Source organism: Callithrix jacchus, chromosome 18 (genome assembly GCF_049354715.1).
Source record: "Callithrix jacchus isolate 240 chromosome 18, calJac240_pri, whole genome shotgun sequence".
Taxonomy (NCBI): Eukaryota; Metazoa; Chordata; class Mammalia; order Primates; family Cebidae; genus Callithrix; species Callithrix jacchus.
Genome location: NC_133519.1, coordinates 9281940 through 9302799, shown reverse-complemented (window position 1 = coordinate 9302799; position 20860 = coordinate 9281940). Strand labels below are relative to the sequence as shown.

General features: G+C 42.9%; 1 protein-coding gene across 1 annotated transcript in view; it reads left to right on the top strand.

Annotated features, from left to right (window-relative positions):
- The first annotated feature begins 733 nt into the window (after nt 1–733).
- LOC144580184 (uncharacterized) overlaps nt 734–20860 on the top strand; it is a 68722-nt gene continuing 48595 nt past the window's right edge. Inside the window, exons 1-15 of the mRNA XM_078355504.1 lie at nt 734–956; nt 1168–1381; nt 9430–9504; nt 11066–11130; nt 11855–11882; nt 12397–12461; nt 13222–13249; nt 13762–13829; nt 14555–14582; nt 15096–15163; nt 15921–15948; nt 16463–16530; nt 17302–17329; nt 17842–17909; nt 18338–18365. Coding sequence (XP_078211630.1) covers nt 1186–1381; nt 9430–9504; nt 11066–11130; nt 11855–11882; nt 12397–12461; nt 13222–13249; nt 13762–13829; nt 14555–14582; nt 15096–15163; nt 15921–15948; nt 16463–16530; nt 17302–17329; nt 17842–17909; nt 18338–18365 — 841 coding nt within the window. The 5' untranslated portion in view covers nt 734–956; nt 1168–1185. The remainder of the gene's footprint in view (nt 957–1167; nt 1382–9429; nt 9505–11065; nt 11131–11854; nt 11883–12396; nt 12462–13221; nt 13250–13761; nt 13830–14554; nt 14583–15095; nt 15164–15920; nt 15949–16462; nt 16531–17301; nt 17330–17841; nt 17910–18337; nt 18366–20860) is intronic.

The window sequence follows — 20860 nt, the reverse complement described above, 5'->3', positions numbered from 1 at the left end:
CCTAGTAAGTAGGACCACTTTTCTCTCACCTTGTAGGCACACTTGAGTTCATTCACTCATTTTTTATTCATTTCTTATATGCCATGTATTGGGTACTAGGGATCCATAATACAGTGGACCACTAATTGATTGAAAGCATCACTTTCAAAGCATCATTTCAGGATAAGTATTTCGTGTCAAGTGGATTCCAGGAACAGTGCAAAGGATCCATGGCCTCAGTCACCATGAAGACCCTCCCAAAAGCCAACCATCCTGAGCCCATATAAATGAGTGGAGACATGGAACTCACCCCTACGAGGCCTAGAACCTGACAGAGTATACAAGACGGAAGCCCAAATAACTAAGAACAGGAAGCTGAAGATGAGAGGTGGGCCCCAAAGGATTCTGTGAAAATGCTTTGTGTTTGTGGCTTTATTGCGCAGAATGAAACCTTTGTTTTTATTCACAAGTTAGACACACTCTCTATATAGAATCTATGAAGGGACATTTCTGTATTTTTTGAGGCCTATAGTGAAAAATGGAATATCTCAGGCAGCTCTGGATGAATTTCGCAGTCACCAAGAGGGGCAGGGTGGCTGCAGGTGGCCAGCAGCAGGGATGGGCATTGTGAGCCATTGGATGGGGTTATGAGAAGTGGCATTATGAGCCACTGGCCTGACTTTGTTGTTTCCTGGTAACCAGGTGACATAGGAGGCTTTGTCATAACAGGCATCAGCCAGGGCCAGCAGCCTTCAGTCGGAAGCTGGTAGTGGGAGGAGGAGGAGCTCCGACTACTCTCACGGAAGTGTTTGTGCCCTTGGCACTTGCTCTGTTGCTTTGCTTTTTCTTTTTTATTTTGTGCGTTGCTTTGTTTTTTTGTGTGTGTGTGTGTGTTGCTTTGTTTTGTTTTTTTCTTTTTTTTAGTTGCATTTTAGATTTGGGGGTACGTGTGAAGAACATTCAAGATTGTTGCATAGGTACACACGTGGCAGTGTGATTTACTGCCTTCCTCCCCATCACCAATATCTGGCATTTTTCCCCATGCTATCTCTCCCCAACTCCCCACCCCCCCCACTTTCCCTCCCCTATTTTCCCACAACAGACCCCAGTGTGTAGTGCTCCCCTACCTGTGTCCATGTGTTCTCATTGTTCTTTTTTCTGATTTTGTGCATTGCTTTGTTTTGAAAGTCCCCTTGTAGGTCACCCATGGGGAATTGCCTAGGCCGCAGGGCTGGCCTCAGTTGTGCCTGGTGCCAGCGGGCAGTGGTGCCGTTTTGTGAATGTGAGACTCAGTCTGTGGCAGCTGCAGCACCAGAATCCACCACTGCAGAGGCTGCCGTGTTACATCCTGGAATGGTGGAGGTTCAGCATGTGCAGCCCATCAAGTCAAAGCGGCGCAAAGGTAAAGAAGCCACAGGTGCCATTTGCTCTCTGGCCACCACCTCCCCCACCTCCTTCCCATCTCCTCACCCCAGAGACATCCTCAGCTTCCAGTTCCTTCCTGGCTATAGCCAGCTTTTCCAGGGCTGGGCATGGGGGACAAAGGCTAGTCCTGCTTCTTGTCTTTGTTGTTGAGCCTTATTGCTTGAGGCATTTTTGGTCCAGTCTCTTTCTTTCCCCGATGAAAATTCAGATCCTCCAGTTTTGGAGTCTCCATCGCATTCTCTAGCCTTACCTATCCAGCTACTATGATACCTCAGTGAAGGAGCTGGGTAAAGGCCCAATCATCTCTTTTCTCCTATTCGATAAGGAAGCTAATAATTGGGATAATTCAGACTCAAATATTTGGAGACTTCTTAAATTTAAAATAGAGTTTGCCATGGAAGAGATTATATGGTGTTCTTAATAGATGGTTTGAAGTCACCTTGACAGAAGCAGCTTTACTTCTTCCAATTGTAATTTGAAAACTGAAGGAAAAATTGAGGGACATGCTTAAAATGACTGCAAAAGATATGAAATGTTACTGCCAGAGCTGTTAAAAAATTGTTTGTGTTTTGGTTTTATCCAAAAGTTTAGCCGAGGAGCTCTGATTACTTTAAAATTCCCACTTTGACATGAATGTCTCTTCAGCCCTTCTCCAGTAACTTCACAGGCTTTGTTTACCTCCTTGTTCTGAAAGACAGGTAGAGCTAGCTCATGGTTACAGGTTCCAAAAGAGATGAAATAACTTTAGACTTGAATTTGTAAGGTAAAGTCTTGAGAGTTAGAAGGCCAGAGCCTGCCTGTGGAAAAGAGTTTGTTTTCAGGGCTCCGCTTCCTACAGGATGGGAAAGGGGAGGAAAGAGGAAGTATTGCATTTTTTTTGCTATGGTCAAATTGAAGACAAAAACTAACACTTGTAAGACAGGAGAGAAGCATTTAGTTACAAAATCAGTCAAACATTTGTGTATCACTACATTTGTTGAGCAAATGAAAGCTACCAGACTCAGGAAACCAGAGATGCTAATGGAATTGACATTAGTAACCAGGGTTTTCTACTGAGTTCAGCGACCAGGGTGACTTCCAATAACAACCATTCTTCCCTCCACACACTTTTCTTATGATTGGAAAGCTCAGGCAGCCCAGGATGAATAATGCAGTCACATGGGGGGAATGGTGACCATAGGTGGGCAGCAGCAGGGATGGGCATTGTGAGCCATTGGGTGGGGCTGTGGGGCAGGGCATTGTGAGCCATTGGGTGGGGCTCTGGGGCAGGGCATTGAGAGCCAGTAGCCTGACTTGGTTGTTTCCTGGTGACCAGGTGACATAGGCTTTTTGGGTGACAGGCATCAGCCAGGGCCAGCAGCCTTCAGTTTAAAATCCTTTAGAATTATAGAAATAGATGAATCTAGCAACAGATAATTCTGGGTTACCAGTTCCTTGAACAAAAACTAAGTCCAGTGAAATAGAAAACATTATATCATAAAGACATAGAAATATGATCAGCTCATTTCTTTCATTTTAATGGCAGAGATTTTATTAGTATGGAGAAAATGTCTTACAGGTCTTGTGTTTAACCTTCAGTTTGGCTCTTACCTTCTTTCACAGAATAATTAAGCCTCATGATGGGTGTGCCTTTGTAACAAGGAAGTGCTGTACTCCCTTTTCAGAATATTGAAAAGTTGTGAAAGAATAAACAAATAATTAGATTGTACCTTATACCCAAAGCATGCAAGTACCTGTGGAAACTCCTTGCTTGGTGGTGTATGGCAAGCCTCTGTGTGATATTCTGTCTGATTTGGCAGATGAGGTAGTGAGAGAACAAAGTGAGCCTTTTCCTTATTCTTTAGGATGTAAAACATGTTTTCCTGTACATCTTACTGGAAGCTTCCAAATACAAATAAGGCCTGTGTATATTCTAGCTATGTTGCTGATGCAGAAAGGAAGGCTTAGAGATCTGAAGGGACTGTGTGAGACGGCTGCTGAACAGGACTGAGGTTCTAAGTCATCAAAGTACACATTGGAGGTCGTAGTGATGCCAAACTCAGTTCTTAAAGAACTTGACAGACTCCAGAATGTCTTATATTTTAAGGTCTACCCATAACATAGACCTCTCTTAGAACTTACTTTCATCTTGATTAGTTCCTTTTGCATCTTATTTTACACATTTACCTCTCCGTTTTTCCTCCTAAAGAGATGGGTCCTCACTGTGGACACAGGCTGACTTCTGACCCTGGCCTGGGCTCAAGCACTCCTGCTGCCTCAGCCTGTAGGAAAGCTGACAATACAGGCATGTGCCATCTCTCCTGGCTCTACCTTCTGTCCGTACATTTATTAAAATGGATAAGGACAAAAGTAGGGGTGACAAAATGGCCTACATTTACCAGTCAAATCAAGTTTAATAAATGTGGAAGAGTTTCATCTGCTAACTGATTTGAAGCTGAGAATGCCCTGCTTAGGAGAAAGGAGAAGCTGGCAGGAGGGCAAGCAAGGCCCCTCACATTAAAGCACAGGCTGTGAGTAAGAAGTGTTAAGTCAGAGCAGTTGAAGAAAAAATAGTTTGTGAGCACAGAATTTACCATTTTATGTGTATGTGCATGACAGTAAGTTTCTATATGTCTCTTCAAACGTGTTTTTGTGGTATTCAGTAAAGGGACAACAGAAACCTCAATTTCAGTGTTCATTCTTTGGCCAGGCACGGTGGCTCATGCCTGTAATCCCAGCATTTTGGGAGGCCGAGGTGGGCAGATTACCTGAGGTCAGGAGTTTGGGACCAGCCTGGCCAAAATGATGAAACCCCTTCTCTACTAAAAATTAGCCAGGCGTGGTGGCACATACCTGTAATCCCAGCTACCTGGGAGGCTGAGGCAGGAGAATCACTTGAATCTAGGAGTTGCAGGTTGCAGTGAGCCGAGATCGCCCCAGTACACTCCAGCCTGGCTGGGCAAATAAAACAAAAAAAACTCTGCCTTTGACTGCCCTTGCCGCTTTGTCTTTCCTCACACCTTAAAAAAAACAAAAACAAAAACAAAAAAACAAGAAAGAAACATGTTCAGAGCACTCAATATAAAGTATAGACACATTCAGAGTTTGTTGTTAATATCTTTATTTCAGAAAATTGTATATCACTCTTTTTTGAAAATAATAAATTCCTACTTAGATGTGAAACATTTTAGCCTTTCTATAATGACGAATTGAATTCTTTTGGTAACTTAGACAAATATCACCGCAACCAGTGCTCCAACCATTCTGTGGCACACTAAGCAGTCATTTAAAGGCATCAGGCAGAGCAGGGCGCACTGCTGTGGAAAGACATCCTGGAGTGCTCTCTAGGTGGCAAGTCCTGTTTCAGGAACTTATGCCATAAATTATGCTCTGCTTCATTGTTCTCTTCTGAAATATTTCCAAAGAACGTTGTGTTTTGAAGCCATTTCAAAGAGAAGCTCTAAGAACCCAGTTTAGATCTCAGACTCAAGCATATTTTGTCCTATCATGCCTTTATTTAGCAGTATATCTAATATGACTGGGGGTACTATAAGGAACAGATTAAGATAGTAGGAGCTCATTATCCAATTTTAACACTACCCATCGACTTTTCATGCAGCCTTTTGTGTTCTTACCATAGGAACGCTGCTAGTTTGTTGGCTCTCTGAAGTGAGGGGTCAGGGAAGGGAAAGCATGGGCTTATGATGTAGAGACCTCTGAGCAGCAGGTCTTTCAGCTTTCTAGTACCTATTTTGAACCCTCCTTTTAAAATAACTATCAGTATGTTTCATGTAAAAGATGTAGAAAATAAAAGTTACTTATTACACTCAGAATACCCATAGATCACTTGTGTTACTGTTTGAGCACTGTTATTCTGGAAATTATTGCTATGCATTTGAATATAATATTTTATTTCACTAATTTTTTGTAAAAGAAAACTTTCTGATTATTTTATATGTGCTGCCTTGTAACTTTTACTTAAAGCGGTGAGATAATGGCGTAAGTTTCTCAAACAGTACTTGACACCTAGAGAGCACTCCAGGATGTCTTTGCCTGCCAGGGCACCCTGCTCTACCTGATGACTTTGAATAACTGCTTAGTGTACTACGGACTGGTTAAAGCACTATTTATTTACCTACCCTTGCGATTGGCCGTCTATTTTCGTAAAGTCAGAAACAGTCCTGTCATGTTTGATTCAGAACACACACAAAGCACATTTTGATGACAGGTGTGATATCTCATTATAAAATTCAGATAATATATTTTGTCTAGTGACATAATTAAACCGATGAAATGAGTCACTTTGTATTTAAGGTATTTTAGTATTAAATATACTTGTGTCAAACTGCAGTTACCATTGACTTAAATAGACATTAACATTCTTCATTTATATTTTTGTGGATCTTGATAGCTTGTGTCTTTAATTCTAAATAGCTACCAGTTTAAGAAATCCGATGCTGTCTTAGATGATAAAACAAAAGACAACTTTAGCAGATCTGGGAGAATTGGGAGAAACTTAACTAGTTTGGGGTAAAATGAAATATATGTATTGAGCAGTTTTAAATGGCCAACAGTGGAACACAACAGAGAGCCCCATTCTAAGTCTGACCCTTACATTCGATAGGGAAGTAAGGGCAGCCAGCACATGAATAGTCAAGAATGGCAGGTGGTGACATGCTGGGAAGAAAGTAAAGTAGGGTAATGGATTAAAGAGGAGGGCAGTTTGATGGAGGGTTGGTGTTAAGAGCTGGATGCTCTCTTTAAGTGACATGTGAACAGTCTTAAAAGTGAAATGGGCTGGGTATAGTGGCTCCCACCTTTAATCCCAGCACTTTGGAAAGCCAGGATGAGGGGATTCCTTGAGGATGGAAGTTTAAGACCAGCCTGGCCAACACAGAGACACCCCATCTTATTTATTTTTAAAAATAAAAAAGTGAGGGGAACCCTGTGAGGATGGTGGGAGAGGGCTTCCAGAGAGGGATTTCCACTTTGGAATTTCTGAAATTGAAACGAAGTTTTAGGCAAAGGACAGAAAGCCACAAGGGCAGCTGCAGCAGAGTAAAAGGATGCTTGGATGAATAAGGTGGGTGAAGGCCTTGTACACACAGTGAGCACTTACAGAGAAGATGAACTTCAGTTGAGATGGAAAACCACTGGAGGATTATAGCCCAGGGTTACTGTTAATTCTCTAAGAAAAAGACTGAGCAGCAGCTCTGTGAATATGCTGTAATACAGGCAAGGGTGGAAGCAGGAAGAGCAGCTAGGAGATTGGTGGAGTAGTTCAGGTGAGAGCCGACAGTGAAGAGAAAAACAACAATGACCTGAAAGAGGCGGACTTGAGAAAAATCAAGTGAAACTAAAAGTAGATCATAAAGTGGTAAATAGACAAATCACAGAAAAAGAAATGCAGGTTATTTTTAAACACATCTTCACTCATAAAAGAAAGGCAAATGACAGCTCTACTGCAGGGTCTCTCCTATTGAGGGAAATCCCAAAACCATGGCAAAATGTTCTTTGGTGTGGCTGTAAGGAAAGTTGTATTCATATATTGCTGGTGGAAATGCAAAAAGGCTCAACTCCATGAAGGGGAATTTGGCACCATCTCACAACCGTGAAAATGCATTTGAACCAGACATTCTACTTTGAGGAATTTTATCCTGAAGGTATGCTCCATAAATATAAAACAAACTATGTGCAAAGTTCTCGTTGCATTATTTTCAATAGTTAAATATTGGAAATAACTGACATGCCTAGTAAGGGACTAGTAAAATAAGCTGGTACTTGTACATAAAGGAGAAGTATGAAGCTGTGAAAAAGAGTAAGATGTCTTTTTATTGCTATGGAGTGATTCCCAAGATAGGGTATGCAGAAAAGCCAAAAGGAGTACGTGCAGTAATATACATGAAAGAAAGGAGAAGAAATCATGTGTATTTCATTATTTAAAAATAAAAGACAACATTGGGGAAGTCTTGATGATGACCTGTGACAGTTTTCTCCTAACTTCACTGAGTAGTCAAAGTGCATATTTTCTCAAAATATTATTTTGCTATGGGTTCTGCAAAGGATGTTAAGTGTGCACTTTTCGCCTTTGAGTTAGAGAAAGCTTTGGTTTGTAATCTATTGTACCTTGTGTAGTATACAGACTGCTCTTTGATTTTATTCTATCCTCTCAGTGTTTTGAGTTAGGTGTAATATGGGAATTATACTTGTGTTACATATGAGGAGGCTGGTTCTAAGAAGAAGACTGAGTAGATCAAGAATGTAAATTCTAGATATATGGCATATAAAACTAGAATTTATAAAAAGGCGTGCATATGGCCTGCTTTAAATACTACCTTGTCTAAAATACTTTCTTTTAGCTTACTAAAGCAATTAAGCCTCAGGATGAAAACAGCAATATTAGATAATGAGAAATAAAATGGGATACTTGTAACACAGTAATGCTTTTTATTTTGAAGAGACAGGGTCATAGCTCACTGCAGCCTCAATCTTCTAGGCTCAAATGATCTTCCCACAACCGGCTTCCATGTAGCTAGGGATACAAGGGCTCACCACATCTAGTGACATTTAGAAGATTTTTTGTAGAGATGAGGTCTCACTGTGTTGCCTAGGTGTGCTAGCCATGGGCCAGCACACCTAGCCCAGAAATGTTCCTAAAAGTCTGAAAAAAGTAAGTTAACTTTTATTAAGGCATATATAAAAAGATAAACATATACTATGGTATATGGAATGTCACAGTTCAGTCATGGTCACTACAACAGTGATTAAAATATCCAACAGTTGAGGCAAGTCTGAGAACTGAGAGGGATGTACAGGATTGCTTTGGAAGCCAGAATTAGGATTGTCAGAGCTGGGAAAGCAGAAGCAAGGCAAGAATGTGCCCAGGAGTGGGGTACACAGCAGCTCCGTGGTATGCCACGTGCACAGGAGTGTGGCACGCAGCAGCTCCATAGTTTGCCATGTGTCCTCTTTTATGTCAGGCCAGCTCCAGCCCAGCAGATGAGAATCACCTGATGTGTAGAAAGAGTGGACTCAGGTAAAACCTCTGATCATGCATCATAACTGAAAGACTTAAAATGTTTGCCTTATGGGTCATAAAGCTAATAAAAGTGACAACATAGGGATAATAGAGTAGGTCAGTAAATGCAGTAAGCCACCTGCCACCTCTCCAGAGCTTCAACCATCCCACAGAAATGTTGGGGCAGCAGGATTTGACAAAGCTTGTGAGAAGAGCTCTCAGTCCGGGGTCCAGGGCATGATCTAGAGGACTCAGGTGTTCCAGGATCTCTATCCCCGGGGAACCAACTACATTATTACCTCAGATCTATCACTCGTCACTGTGGTGACTCTGGGCAAGTCACTCAAAACGTCTGAGTCTTAATTCACTGAATTGGAAAATATGGGTTGTAGCCCCTTCCCTGCCTGTCCCTTGGGGCTGATGTGGGGATCAGGGAAATCACAGATCTCTGTCATGAGCTGGAAATCATGTGGCCATGGAAACTGTGATGTCATTTTCCATCCTACCCTGCACAGGAGACATGCAAGCTCCCTCTCTGTATTCAACCACTACCAAGTATCTGGATTATCTTTCTCGACATTGAATGATTGAACATTTTAGGGCATTTACAGAAAAAAGGGTCTTTTTAAGTCTTTATCTGCATTTCATCCTTTTAGGTGCTATAGACCTTAGTAGGTCTATAGCATAGATCAACTAATGTTTCTACATCTTAGAATAGGGAAGAGAGGCACAGATGGGTTCATATCCCTCTCCCAGGTATGTGCAGATTCTAAGTAGGATTTGAACCCAGCCTATTCTTGGTAACTTGGATCTTCTGCTTTTCTATATTGTCTCATCTGAATAAAGGTATCTGCCTGGACAAACAAATCTTCCTAGAGCCCAGATCTAATTCAGGTAGCATTGAAAAGCAGTCGTTGAAAACTAGGATCAGAAGTTTAAACTGAATAAGTTTTTACTAATTTCTCTGTGGTCTTCTGCCAGCAAGATGTCAAGCATTGTCTTTATTATAATACATTTCTACCTTGCAGGTTTGGCTGGCCGCACCAGGAGCTGGATACAAAAAAAATGGAGGTGTAAGAAAATTTGCCCCGCTGCAAATGAAGGTAGGGTGGAAATTATATCATTAAGTTGATTGAAGCAAATAATTCCAGTTTACTCATCCAGTGTCCCAGAGAGACTCAGTAAATGCTATGTGATGTTCCTCATTTATTTCATTTGTGCCCATTTAAATGCATTAAATCAATGGGTGATGCAACTACACAACAACTTAGAGGTTGGTTCTTTTTGTTTGTTTTTGTGAAAAGGTCTCATCTTGTCACCCAGGAGTGCATTGGTGCAGTCACAGCTCATTGCAATCTTGACCTCTCTATGTTCAGGTGATCCTTCTACCTCAGCCTCCCAAGCAGGTGGCTGTAATGCACATGCTTTATACCAAGCTATTTAAAAAAATTTATTTTTTTTTGTACAGACGGGGTTTCACAGTGTTGCCCAGGCTTGGTTCACTTTTGAGAGTAAAGGACATCTCAAATATTTAGACATTTGCTTTCAGTTTGGGCAATTATGAATACAGCAATTATAAACCTTCTGTGTCTTGTTTGGAAACATAATTTTTAAAATGTAAGGAAATACTAAAATTATGATTACTTGCTCGTACGGTAAGACTACGTTTCTTTGTAAGAATTTTGGTAGAATTTAACGGTGAAATCATCTGAAGGTAGTGTTTTTGTTCTTTTGAGAAGATACTAAGTATTGGTTCAATTTCTGATATACATATAGGCCTATTCAGATGATTCATTTATCATGAGAAGACTTTTAACCTTCCGAAACAGATCCAAAAAGTTAGCTCATTTCATATAATGTTTCCAAGTGTGAGCACAGATGTGTTCACAACATTCCTTTATTATTTTTTTTTGATTCAACTCGTCTTGAACTGATATTATTAGTACCTTGTGACTTCCTTCTTTTCCTTTGAGGTTAGACAAGGTAGAGGTTTATCAGTGTTAACTGATATTATCTCTGATGATTTCCTGTTTTTTATTCCATTAATTTCTGCAGTTGTTACTTATTTTTCCTCTATTCGACATTATACTGCTGTTTTTCTTTCATTGCCCAAGGTGGAAGCTAGATTATGAATTTAGATTTGATTTTACTCATTGACATAGCATCATGAATGTTACTCACTAAATATAATATCATTGAAATGCACACCTAATAATTAAAATAATAAATATGTAAGCTTTTAAAATTTTTAAAATACAACAGGATAGATGATTAATGTAGTAGCAGGATATGTAGATCCACAGAAGCTAAATAATCCTGTAACATTTCACAAAATGTTGGGATTTGCCTAGACCTTCACGTGGACAGCAGGTGTGATGAGATGCTCTCACTGAGCCATACAGCGCCTTTCTGTATTAACCGGTTCTCAGACTATTTCACACTGATGAGGTTGCCCTAGCTAGAAAGCCAAGGCTCTTTCATTTCTTTTTTTCCCCTCTCCTTTGCCTTCCTTCAGCACCAAGGAGAGTGGCCCAGCAGCTGCTCAGTTCATGCTTGTCAACAGCCCACCTCCATACACTGCAGCTTTGGTCCACATCCCCCAAGCCTCCTTGTGGAATTCCTCAGCATCACCAGTGCACTGACTGTCTCTCTGTGTTCCCTTAGCTCCTCTTCAAGACCCAAAGGAGTGTACACCTGAAAAGGTTAAGGAGGAGACATCACCTGACATGGTAAGATGCATTTCTTTGTCTTGAAGAGAAATGTCTTTTTCTGGGGCTTCTAGAATATCAAGTGAGTATCATTTTTGACTGCCATTGTGAATCAGGCCTCAGCTTTCATGGACTCTAGCTACCAGTCACTGGAATGTATGACTGACTGAAGCCTGATTGATGATGTCAGTCAAAAGATGACATCACTGACAAACTAGTAGTGAGCATGTTTCTCAGTAGCAACATTTTCTTTCTGAAAAATAATTTTGTATTTGGCAGCCAACATGGACTTGCTAAATATTCCATGAAAACCCACTGCCTTGGTGGCTCACACATGGAATCCCAGCACTTTGGGAGGCTGAAGCAGACAGGGCCAATGTAATGAAACCCCATCTCTACTATAAATACAAGCATTAGCTGGGCATGGTGGCAGGCGCCTGTGGTCACAGCTAGTTGGAAGGCTGAGGCAGGAGAATTGCTTGAACCCAGGAAGCTGAGGTTGCAGTGAGCCGAGATCATGCCACTGCACTCCAGCCTGGGTGACAGAGCAAGAATCTGTTCAAAACCAAAGACAAAAACCCACTGCCATTTCTCCAAGCATCCTCTATGCTTTATTTTGGGGGTCAGTGACTTGATTACTGTTTGATACCTGGTTTTCTAACACCACCAAGTGAATAAAAGACCTGTGCAGTCAGGACCCAATATGATCTGATCCTCATGATGGTTTTTTTCCCTCTTACTGCAGGAAAATGCTACAGGTGAATATCACCACAGTACGTATTCTTTTTTTTAACATAGCTTCATTAGGATGTAGTTGACATGCAACCCAATTCACCCATTTAAAGTGGGTGATTTGGTGTTTTTGCTATATTTATAGGCTATGCAAACATGTTACAATATAATTTTAAAACCTCTTCATTCCTCCTCAAAGAAACCTCATTAGTAGACACTCCTCTGTTTTTCCCAGCCTTGCACCCCTGGTTCTAAGCAGCCCTAATGTATTTCTTGTTTCTATATACAGTACCTTTCTGTATTAACTGGTTCTTAAGGCGACTGTTTCACATTGATGAAGTTGCCCTAGCTAGAAGGCCAAGGCTTTTTATTTCTTTCTGTCCCTCTCCTTTTCCTTCATTCAACACCAGGAGAATGGTCCAGCAGCACCTCAGTCCATGCTTGTGAACCACCCAGCTCCATCACTCCAGCCCCTCCATACACACATTCCCCAAAGCTCCCTGTGAGATTCCTCAGAAGCACCAATGCACTGACTGTCACTCTGTGTTCTCCTAGCTCCTGTTGATGACCCAGAGGAGTGTACACTTGGCAGTGAGGAGGAGGAGGTGGCCTCTGACACGGTAACATACATTCTTTGTCGGGAAATTTTTTTTTCTGGGGCTTCTAGACTATGAAGTGAATATGATTTTTGACTGCCATCATAAATTAGGCCTTGGGGGTCTTAGACTCTAGCTACTGGTCGCTGGAGATTATGACCAACTGAGGCCTGATGGATAATGTCCATCAAAAGAGGACATCACCTACAAACAGGTCGTGAGCACATTTCTCAGTAGCAGCGTTTTCTTCTTGAAAAAATAATTTTGTATTTCCTAGAGAACATAGACACCTGCTAAATTTTTTAAACACACTGCATTTTCTGTAAGCATCCTCTAAGCGTCATCTGGGGCCAGTGACTTGATCACTGTTCTACATCTGCTTTTCTCATTGTTGTTGTTGTTTTGAGACAGACTTTCTCTGTCACCCAGTTACAGTGCAGTGGTGTGATCTCAGATCACTGCAGCGTCCTCCTACTGCATTCAAGCAATTCTCCTGCCTCCAACTCCTGAGTAGCTGGGACTGAAGGCTCTCACCACCACTGCATCCAGGTTTCTTGTAGTTTTTAGTACAGATGGGGTTTCACCATGTTGGCCAGGATGGTCTCAATCTCTTGCCCTCATGATCTGCCCGCCTCAGCCTCCCAACGTGATAGGATTATATGCGTGAGCCACCGCACCCAGCCTGCCATCTGGTTTTGTAATGTCATCAAGTGAATACAAGACCTTTGCCAACAGGACCCAGCATGATGTAATCCTCATGGTGTTTCTTTTTCTGTTATTGCAGGAGAAGCCTGCGGCTTGGTGTCACCGCCGTACGTATTCTTTTTCTTTTAAACAGTTACCGAGACATAGTTGACATGCAAACCAATTCACCCATTTAAAGTAGGGGATTCAGTGTTTTTACTATATTTACAGGGTTGTGCAACCATTGTTAGAATCTAATTTTAGAAGCTCTTGGTTCCCTCTCAGAAAACCCCCTTAGTAGTGACTTCTCTGTTTTCCCCAACCCCCCACAACCCTGGTTCTAGGCAGCCCTAATCTACTTCCTGTTTCTATAGTACACTGCCTTTCTGTATTAACCGGTTCTTCAAATGACGATTTCACATTGATGAGGTGAGCCTAGGAAGCCAAGGCTCTTTCATTTCTTTCTGTCCCTCTCCTTTTCCTTCCTTGAGCACACAGGGAAAATGGTCCAGCAGCAGCTGGGTCCATGCTTGTCAAATGCCCAGCTCCATGCACTCCAGCCCAGTCCACATTTCCCAAAGCTCCTTGTGAGATTCCTCAGCAGCACCAATGCACTGACTGTCACTCTGTGTTCTCTTAGGTCCTGTTGAGGTCCTACAGGACCTCATCTTGGAAGACATCGAGGACGATGAGCTGCCCCGTGATGTGGTAAGATGCATTTCTTTGTCTCGAAGAGAAATTTTTATTTCTGGGGCCTCTGGAATATCAAGTGAATATCAGTTTTATCTGACTGCCGTTGTGAATCAGATCTCAGTTGTCATGGACTCTAGCAACTAGTCATCAAAAGATGGCATAACTTACAGTCTGGTCATGGGCATATTTCTCAGTAGCCACATTTTCTTCTTGGAGAATAATTTAATATTTTTCAGCCAGCATAGATACTTGCTAGGTATTCCAAACCCACTGCATTTTCTGCAAGCATCCCCTGTGCTCCATTTGGGGCCTGTGACTTCATTACTGTTTGACATCTGGTTTTTTGTTTAGTTTTGTTTTTGAGACAGAGTATCTCTGTCACCAGGCTACAGTGCAGTTGTGTGACCTCAGATCACTGCAGCATCCTCCTACTGCATTCAAGCAATTCTCCTGCCTCAGCCTCCCGAGTAGCTGGGACTGAAGGTTCTCGCCACCGCCATGCCGGTTTTCTTGTAGTTTTTAGTAGAGACAGGGTTTCACCATGTTGGCCAGGATGGTCTCAATCTCTTGTCCTCATGATCTGCCCGCCTCAGCCTCCCAACATGCTGGGATTACATGTGTGAGCCACCCTGTCCAGCCTGCTATCTGGTTTTCTAATGTCACCAAGTGAATACAAGACCTGTGCCAACAGGACCCAGCATGATGTAATCCTCATGGTGTTTCTTTTTCTGTTATTGCAGGAGAAGCCTGCGGCTTGGTGTCACCGCCGTACGTATTCTTTTTCTTGTAAACAGTTACCGAGACATAGTTGACATGCAAACCAATTCACCCATTTAAGTAGGTGATTCAGTGTTTTTACTATATTTACAGGGTTGTGCAACCACTGTTAGAATCTAATTTTAGAAGCTCTTGGTTCCCTCTCAGAAAACCCCCTTAGTAGTGACTTCTCTGTATTCCCCAACCCCCCACACCCCTGGTTCTAGGCAGCCCTAATCTACTTCCTGTTTCTATAGTACACTGCCTTTCTGTATTAACCGGTTCTTCAAATGACGATTTCACATTGATGAGGTTACCCTAGCTAGGAAACCAGGCTCTTTCCTTTCTTTCTGCCCCTCTCCTTTTCCTTCCTTCAGCACCAAGGAGAATGGTCCAGCAGCAGCTGGGTCCATGCCTGTCACACGCCCAGCTCCATGCACTCCAGCCCGGTCCACATTTCCCAAAGCTCCTTGTGAGGTTCCTCAGCAGCACCAATGCACTGACTGTCACTCTGTGTTCTCTTAGGTCCTGTTGAGGTCCTACAGGACCTCATCTTGGAAGACATCGAGGATGATGAGCTGCCCCGTGATGTGGTAAGATGCATTTCTTTGTCTCGAAGAGAAATTTTTATTTCTGGGGCCTCTGGAATATCAAGTGAATATCATTTTTATCTGACTGCCGTTGTGAATCAGATCTCAGTTGTCATGGACTCTAGCAGCCAGTCAGTGGAGATTCTGACCAACTGAGGCCTGATTGACACTGTCAGTCAAAAGATGGCATAACTTACAATCTGGTCATGGCATATTTCTCAGTAGCCACATTTTCTTCTTGGAAAATAATTTTGTATTTTTCAGCCAGCATAGATACTTGCTAAGTATTCCAAACCCACTGCATTCCCCTGTGCTCCATTTGGGGCCTGTGACTTCATCACTGTTTGACATCTGGTTTTTTGTTTAGTTTAGTTTTGTTTTTGAGACAGTCTCTCTGTCACCAGGCTACAGTGCAGTGGCATGATCTCAGATCACTGCTGTATCCTCCTATTGCATTCAAGCAATTCTCCTGCCTCAGCCTTCTGAGTAGCTGGGACTTAAGGTTCTCACCACCACCATGCCAGATTTCTTGTAGTTTTTAGTAGAAGACGGGGTTTCGCCATTTTGGCCAGGATGGGTTCAATCTCTTGCCCTCATGATCTGCCCGCTTCAGCCTCCCAACATGCTGGGATTACATGCATGAGCCACCCTGCCCAGCCTGCCATCTGGTTTTTTAATGTCACTAAGTGAATACAAGACCTGTGCCAATGGGACCCAGCATGATGTAATCCTCATGGTGTTTCTTTTTCTGTTATTGCAGGAGAAGCCTGCGGCCCAGTATCACCACCGTACGTATTCTTTTTCTTGTAAACAGTTACCGAGATGTAGTTGACATGCAAACCAATTCACCCATTTAAAGTAACTGATTCAGTGTTTTTACTATATTTAGAGGGTTGTGCAACCACTGTTAGAATCTAATTTTAGAAGCTCTTGGTTCCCTCTCAGAAAACCCCCTTAGTAGTGACTCCTCTGTTTTCCCCAACCCCCCACACCCCTGGTTCTAGGCAGCCCTAATCTACTTCCTGTTTCTATAGTACACTGCCTTTCTGTATTAACCGGTTCTTCAAATGACGATTTCACATTGATGAGGTTACCCTAGCTAGGAAGCCAGGCTCTTTCCTTTCTTTCTGCCCCTCTCCTTTTCCTTCCTTCAGCACCAAGGAGAATGGTCCAGCAGCAGCTGGGTCCATGCCTGTCACATGCCCAGCTCCATGCACTCCAGCCCAGTCCACATTTCCCAAAGCTCCTTGTGAGATTCCTCAGCAGCACCAATGCACTGACTGTCACTCTGTGTTCTCTTAGGTCCTGTTGAGGTCCTACAGGACCTCGTCTTGGAAGACATCGAGGATGATGAGCTGCCCCGTGATGTGGTAAGATGCATTTCTTTGTCTCGAAGAGAAATTTTTATTTCTGGGGCCTCTGGAATATCAAGTGAATATCATTTTTATCTGACTGCCATTGTGAATCAGATCTCAGTTGTCATGGACTCTAGCAGCCAGTCAGTGGAGATTCTGACCAACTGAGGCCTAATTGATGATGTCAGTCAAAAGATGGCATAACTTACAGTCTGGTCATGGGCATATTTCTCAGTAGCCACATTTTCTTCTTGGAAAATAATTTTGTATTTTTCAGCCAGCATAGATACTTGCTAGGTATTCCAAACCCACTGCATTTTCTGCAAGCATCCCCTGTGCTCCATTTGGGGCCTGTGACTTCATTACTGTTTGACATCTGGTTTTTTGTTTAGTTTAGTTTTGTTTTTGAGACAGAGTCTCTCTGTCACCAGGCTACAGTGCAGTGGCATGATCTCAGATTACTGCTGTATCCTCCTATTGCATTCAAGCAATTCTTCTGCCTCAGCATTCTGAGTAGCTGGGACTTAAGGTTCTCACCACCACCATTCCAGGTTTCTTGTAGTTTTTAGTAGAGACGGGGTTTCACCATGTTGGCCAGGATGGGCTCAATCTCTTGCCCTCGTGATCTGCCCACCTCAGCCTCCCAACATGCTGGGATTACATGTGTGAGCCTTCCTGCCCAGCCTGCTATCTGGTTTTTGAATGTCACCAAGTGAATACAAGACCTGTGCCAACAGGACCCAGCATGATGTAATCCTCATGGTGTTTCCTTTTCTGTTATTTCAGGAGAAGCCTGCGGCTTGGTGTCACCGCCGTACGTATTCTTTTTCTTGTAAACAGTTACCGAGATCTAGTTGACATGCAAATCAATTCACCCATTTAAGTAGGTGATTCAGTGTTTTTACTATATTTACAGGGTTGTGCAACCATTGTTAGAATCTAATTTTAGTAGCTCTTGGTTCCCTCTCAGAAAACCCCCTTAGTAGTGACTTCTCTGTATTCCCCAACCCCCCACACCCCTGGTTCTAGGCAGCCCTAATCTACTTCCTGTTTCTATAGTACACTGCCTTTCTGTATTAACCGGTTCTTCAAATGACGATTTCACATTGATGAGGTTACCCTAGCTAGGAAGCCAGGCTCTTTCATTTCTTTCTGCCCCTCTCCTTTTCGTCCTTCAGCACCAAGGAGAATGGTCCAGCAGCAGCTGGGTCCATGCCTGTCACACGCCCAGCTCCATGCACTCCAGCCCAGTCCACATTTCCCAAAGCTCCTTGTGAGATTCCTCAGCAGCACCAATGCACTGACTGTCACTCTGTGTTCTCTTAGGTCCTGTTGAGGTCCTACAGGACCTCATCTTGGAAGACATCGAGGATGATGAGCTGCCCTCTGATGTGGTAAGATGCATTTCTTTGTCTCGAAGAGAAATTTTTATTTCTGGGGCCTCTGGAATATCAAGTGAATATCTGACTGCCGTTGTGAATCAGATCTCAGTTGTCATGGACTCTAGCAGCCAGTCAGTGGAGATTCTGATCACCTGAGGCCTGATTCACGATGTCAGTCAAAAGATAGCATAACTTAATCTGGTCGTGGCATATTTCTCAGTAGCAACATATCATTTTTGAAAAATTATTTGGTATTTGCCAGCTGACATGGCCACTTGATAAATTTTTAAAACATTTTACTTTTCCAGAAGCATCTTCTATGCTTTATTTGGGGACCAGTGACATGTGGTTTTCTAATGTCACCATGTGAAAAGATCTGCACCAATAGCACCCAGCATGATAGGATGCTTATGATGTATTGTGTTTTTCTCTTGTTGCAGGTCACTGTGACAGCCTTAAATGACCTTTGTAAGTATTCTTTTTCTTTTAAACTGCTTTATTGTCACACAGTTGACTTGCAAAACAATTCACTTATTTAAAGTGGGTGATGTAGTGTATTTACTATATTTACAGGGCTGTGCAGCCATTTTCACAATCTAAGTTCAGAATCTTTTCATTCCCTCTCAGAGAAACCCTGTCGCCATTAGTAGTGACTTTTCTTCTTTTTCCAGGCCCACACCCCAGGCCCTAGGCAGCTGCTAAGCTTCTTTCTGTTTCTCTAGACTTGCTTTTCTGGCAATTTCTTATTTAATTTAAATTTGATTTTAATTTTTGGGATACATGTGCAGGATGTGCAGCTTTGTTACACAGCTAAAAGTGTGGCATGGTTTGCTGCACCTGTCAACCCATCATGTAGGTATTAAGCTTCACATACGTTAGCTCTTTATTCTGATGCTCTCCTGTCCTCTTTTCCCACAGTGTGTGTTGTTCCCCTCCCTAACATTGTATATATTCTAATATTACTTTCTTCCTAATGGCAAATGTAAGTGATGAGTCAGGGGGGATTTTCTTGCTTGCTTTTGTCTGGAGAACCTCCCTAGCTTCAGGTTCCTAATAGGTGTGAGGATCCTAGGGCATGCTGTGAGAAACAGATGTCTCCATGAAGAACTCAGATCTGAGACAAAAGATTCTCCATCATGCCCTATTGATGCTATTGTTGAAATAAGTTTTTGTTTACTTCTGAAAACCTTTACACACAGAGAGCTAAGGTAGGTGCTTTAAGTCATGATGAATGTCAAGTGGACCACATGATGGTTTGAGGGGTTTTTTTTTTTTTTTTGGAGCATTCATTCTCTGGAGATGCATTGCTTTTTAGTAAAATTTGATTGTCCTGTCTGTGTCAGTATTTTTCCAATGGAAGAAAAGAATGAAACTGTTTGATTATGCAATGTCACTTGTTCACCCCAGAAGTGATTTTCTCATCACCAGATTGTCCTAGACATCTGTAATCTCTAGACAAAGCTTCCCATTGGTGCTGCAGGGGCGCTGCTGTGTGTGAGTGAAGGAAAATGTCAGTGTTACCAACATTGAAGTTCTCAGAATTCATGGACACCTGCTTAGTGGGCTCCATGGGAGAGAGCAAGGGAGAACCTCATGCTAGACCTGAAGGGGAACATGATTTAGAGGATCAGAGGGGAAACAATGAGGACATTTGGGACATTGTTAAAAGAGAAGGTCAAGGTTGCAATGTTAGGGGCATCGGTTCAATGTCATCACCAGGGCCCAGGCAGGATATGAGATCCCTTCTGGGGAGGAGTGAGTAGGACTTGGCCTTCCTCTCTGTCAAAAGCTTGGTGTGAACCTCACCCTAAATACCTTGAGAAATGAGCTTCCTTCATGACCCATGTCTTCTCCATCTCTTTGTGCGACGATGGCAATGATACCAGCAGAGTTTCATTGCAGAGAGGGGCAGAAGAGGAATCAGGCCCCCATTTTCCTGACACAGAACAGGCAGGACACGAGTCAGTAGGAATGGACCTCAGGGCCAGACCAGACACAGAGAGGTCCCAGGCCTGATCTTCCTGGGGCTGAGACAGACAAGTTTTTATTTTTTACCTCTTCTGGAAATCTCCTGAGGAATGAGTCTTCAGTAGACCCTGTTTGCCGAGGGTCTTCTGGCCCAGGAATGCTTTTTAACTGGACAGAGTCTTCTAGCTCTTGCCCTGGGCAGCTGCAGCACTCCAGAGTAGCAGGGCAGGTGGGGAAGGACATGAGTTCCAGTGTAGGGTGATCTCAGCAAAGGGCTGGGGACTGATTCCAGACTCCAGGTCATCCTTGCAACTTTTCGGTGCAGTCCATAACATCTCAGTTTCCACTTATTTTTGAGATGGTTTAAAATCTTCTGCCTCAAAGTCTGAGTCTTCCAACAGGTGAATAGAGGAACCCTTGCTATGGGTATTTAACTAGCAGGGCAGTGACTGTATCTTCTTCATTTGTCCTTACCACAGAGCTCAGTCCTGGGATGGACACTTTAGGCTCCATGGACGTTTTAATGAACACACCCCTGGGATGAGCTCTAGGTCCCCCCAGGGCTGGGATCTAGTGCAGGTGTGGAAAGGTTTTCTTCTCAGCCTGTCCAGTTTGTTGAGCCACACACTCATCCTGGAGGCTGCCCAGCTTCTGAGTCAGGGTTTATGGAGATGAGGGTGAGCTCCTGAGGACAGTGAGACACCCCCACCCCTGTGCTCCTGTTGCTCTGATCTAGTCTAGACAGGGTGTGCAGGGCCACGCTCTTCCACTGGGTGCAAGCACATCCCTGCTGGAATCCCTCTGGACCTGGATGTTGTCCTCACTGTCATATCCTTAGTTCCACAGTGACGGGCCCTTGTGCATATGCCCAGGAAGTAACCGTAAATGTGTGGTAGAATCAGAGCAACAAACAATTTTGCAAAAAACAGGAGAGTGGAGTCAGGTCTTCCTCATGTCTGGATCTCTGGAGCTGTCCCATCTAGTGTGCTTCTCAG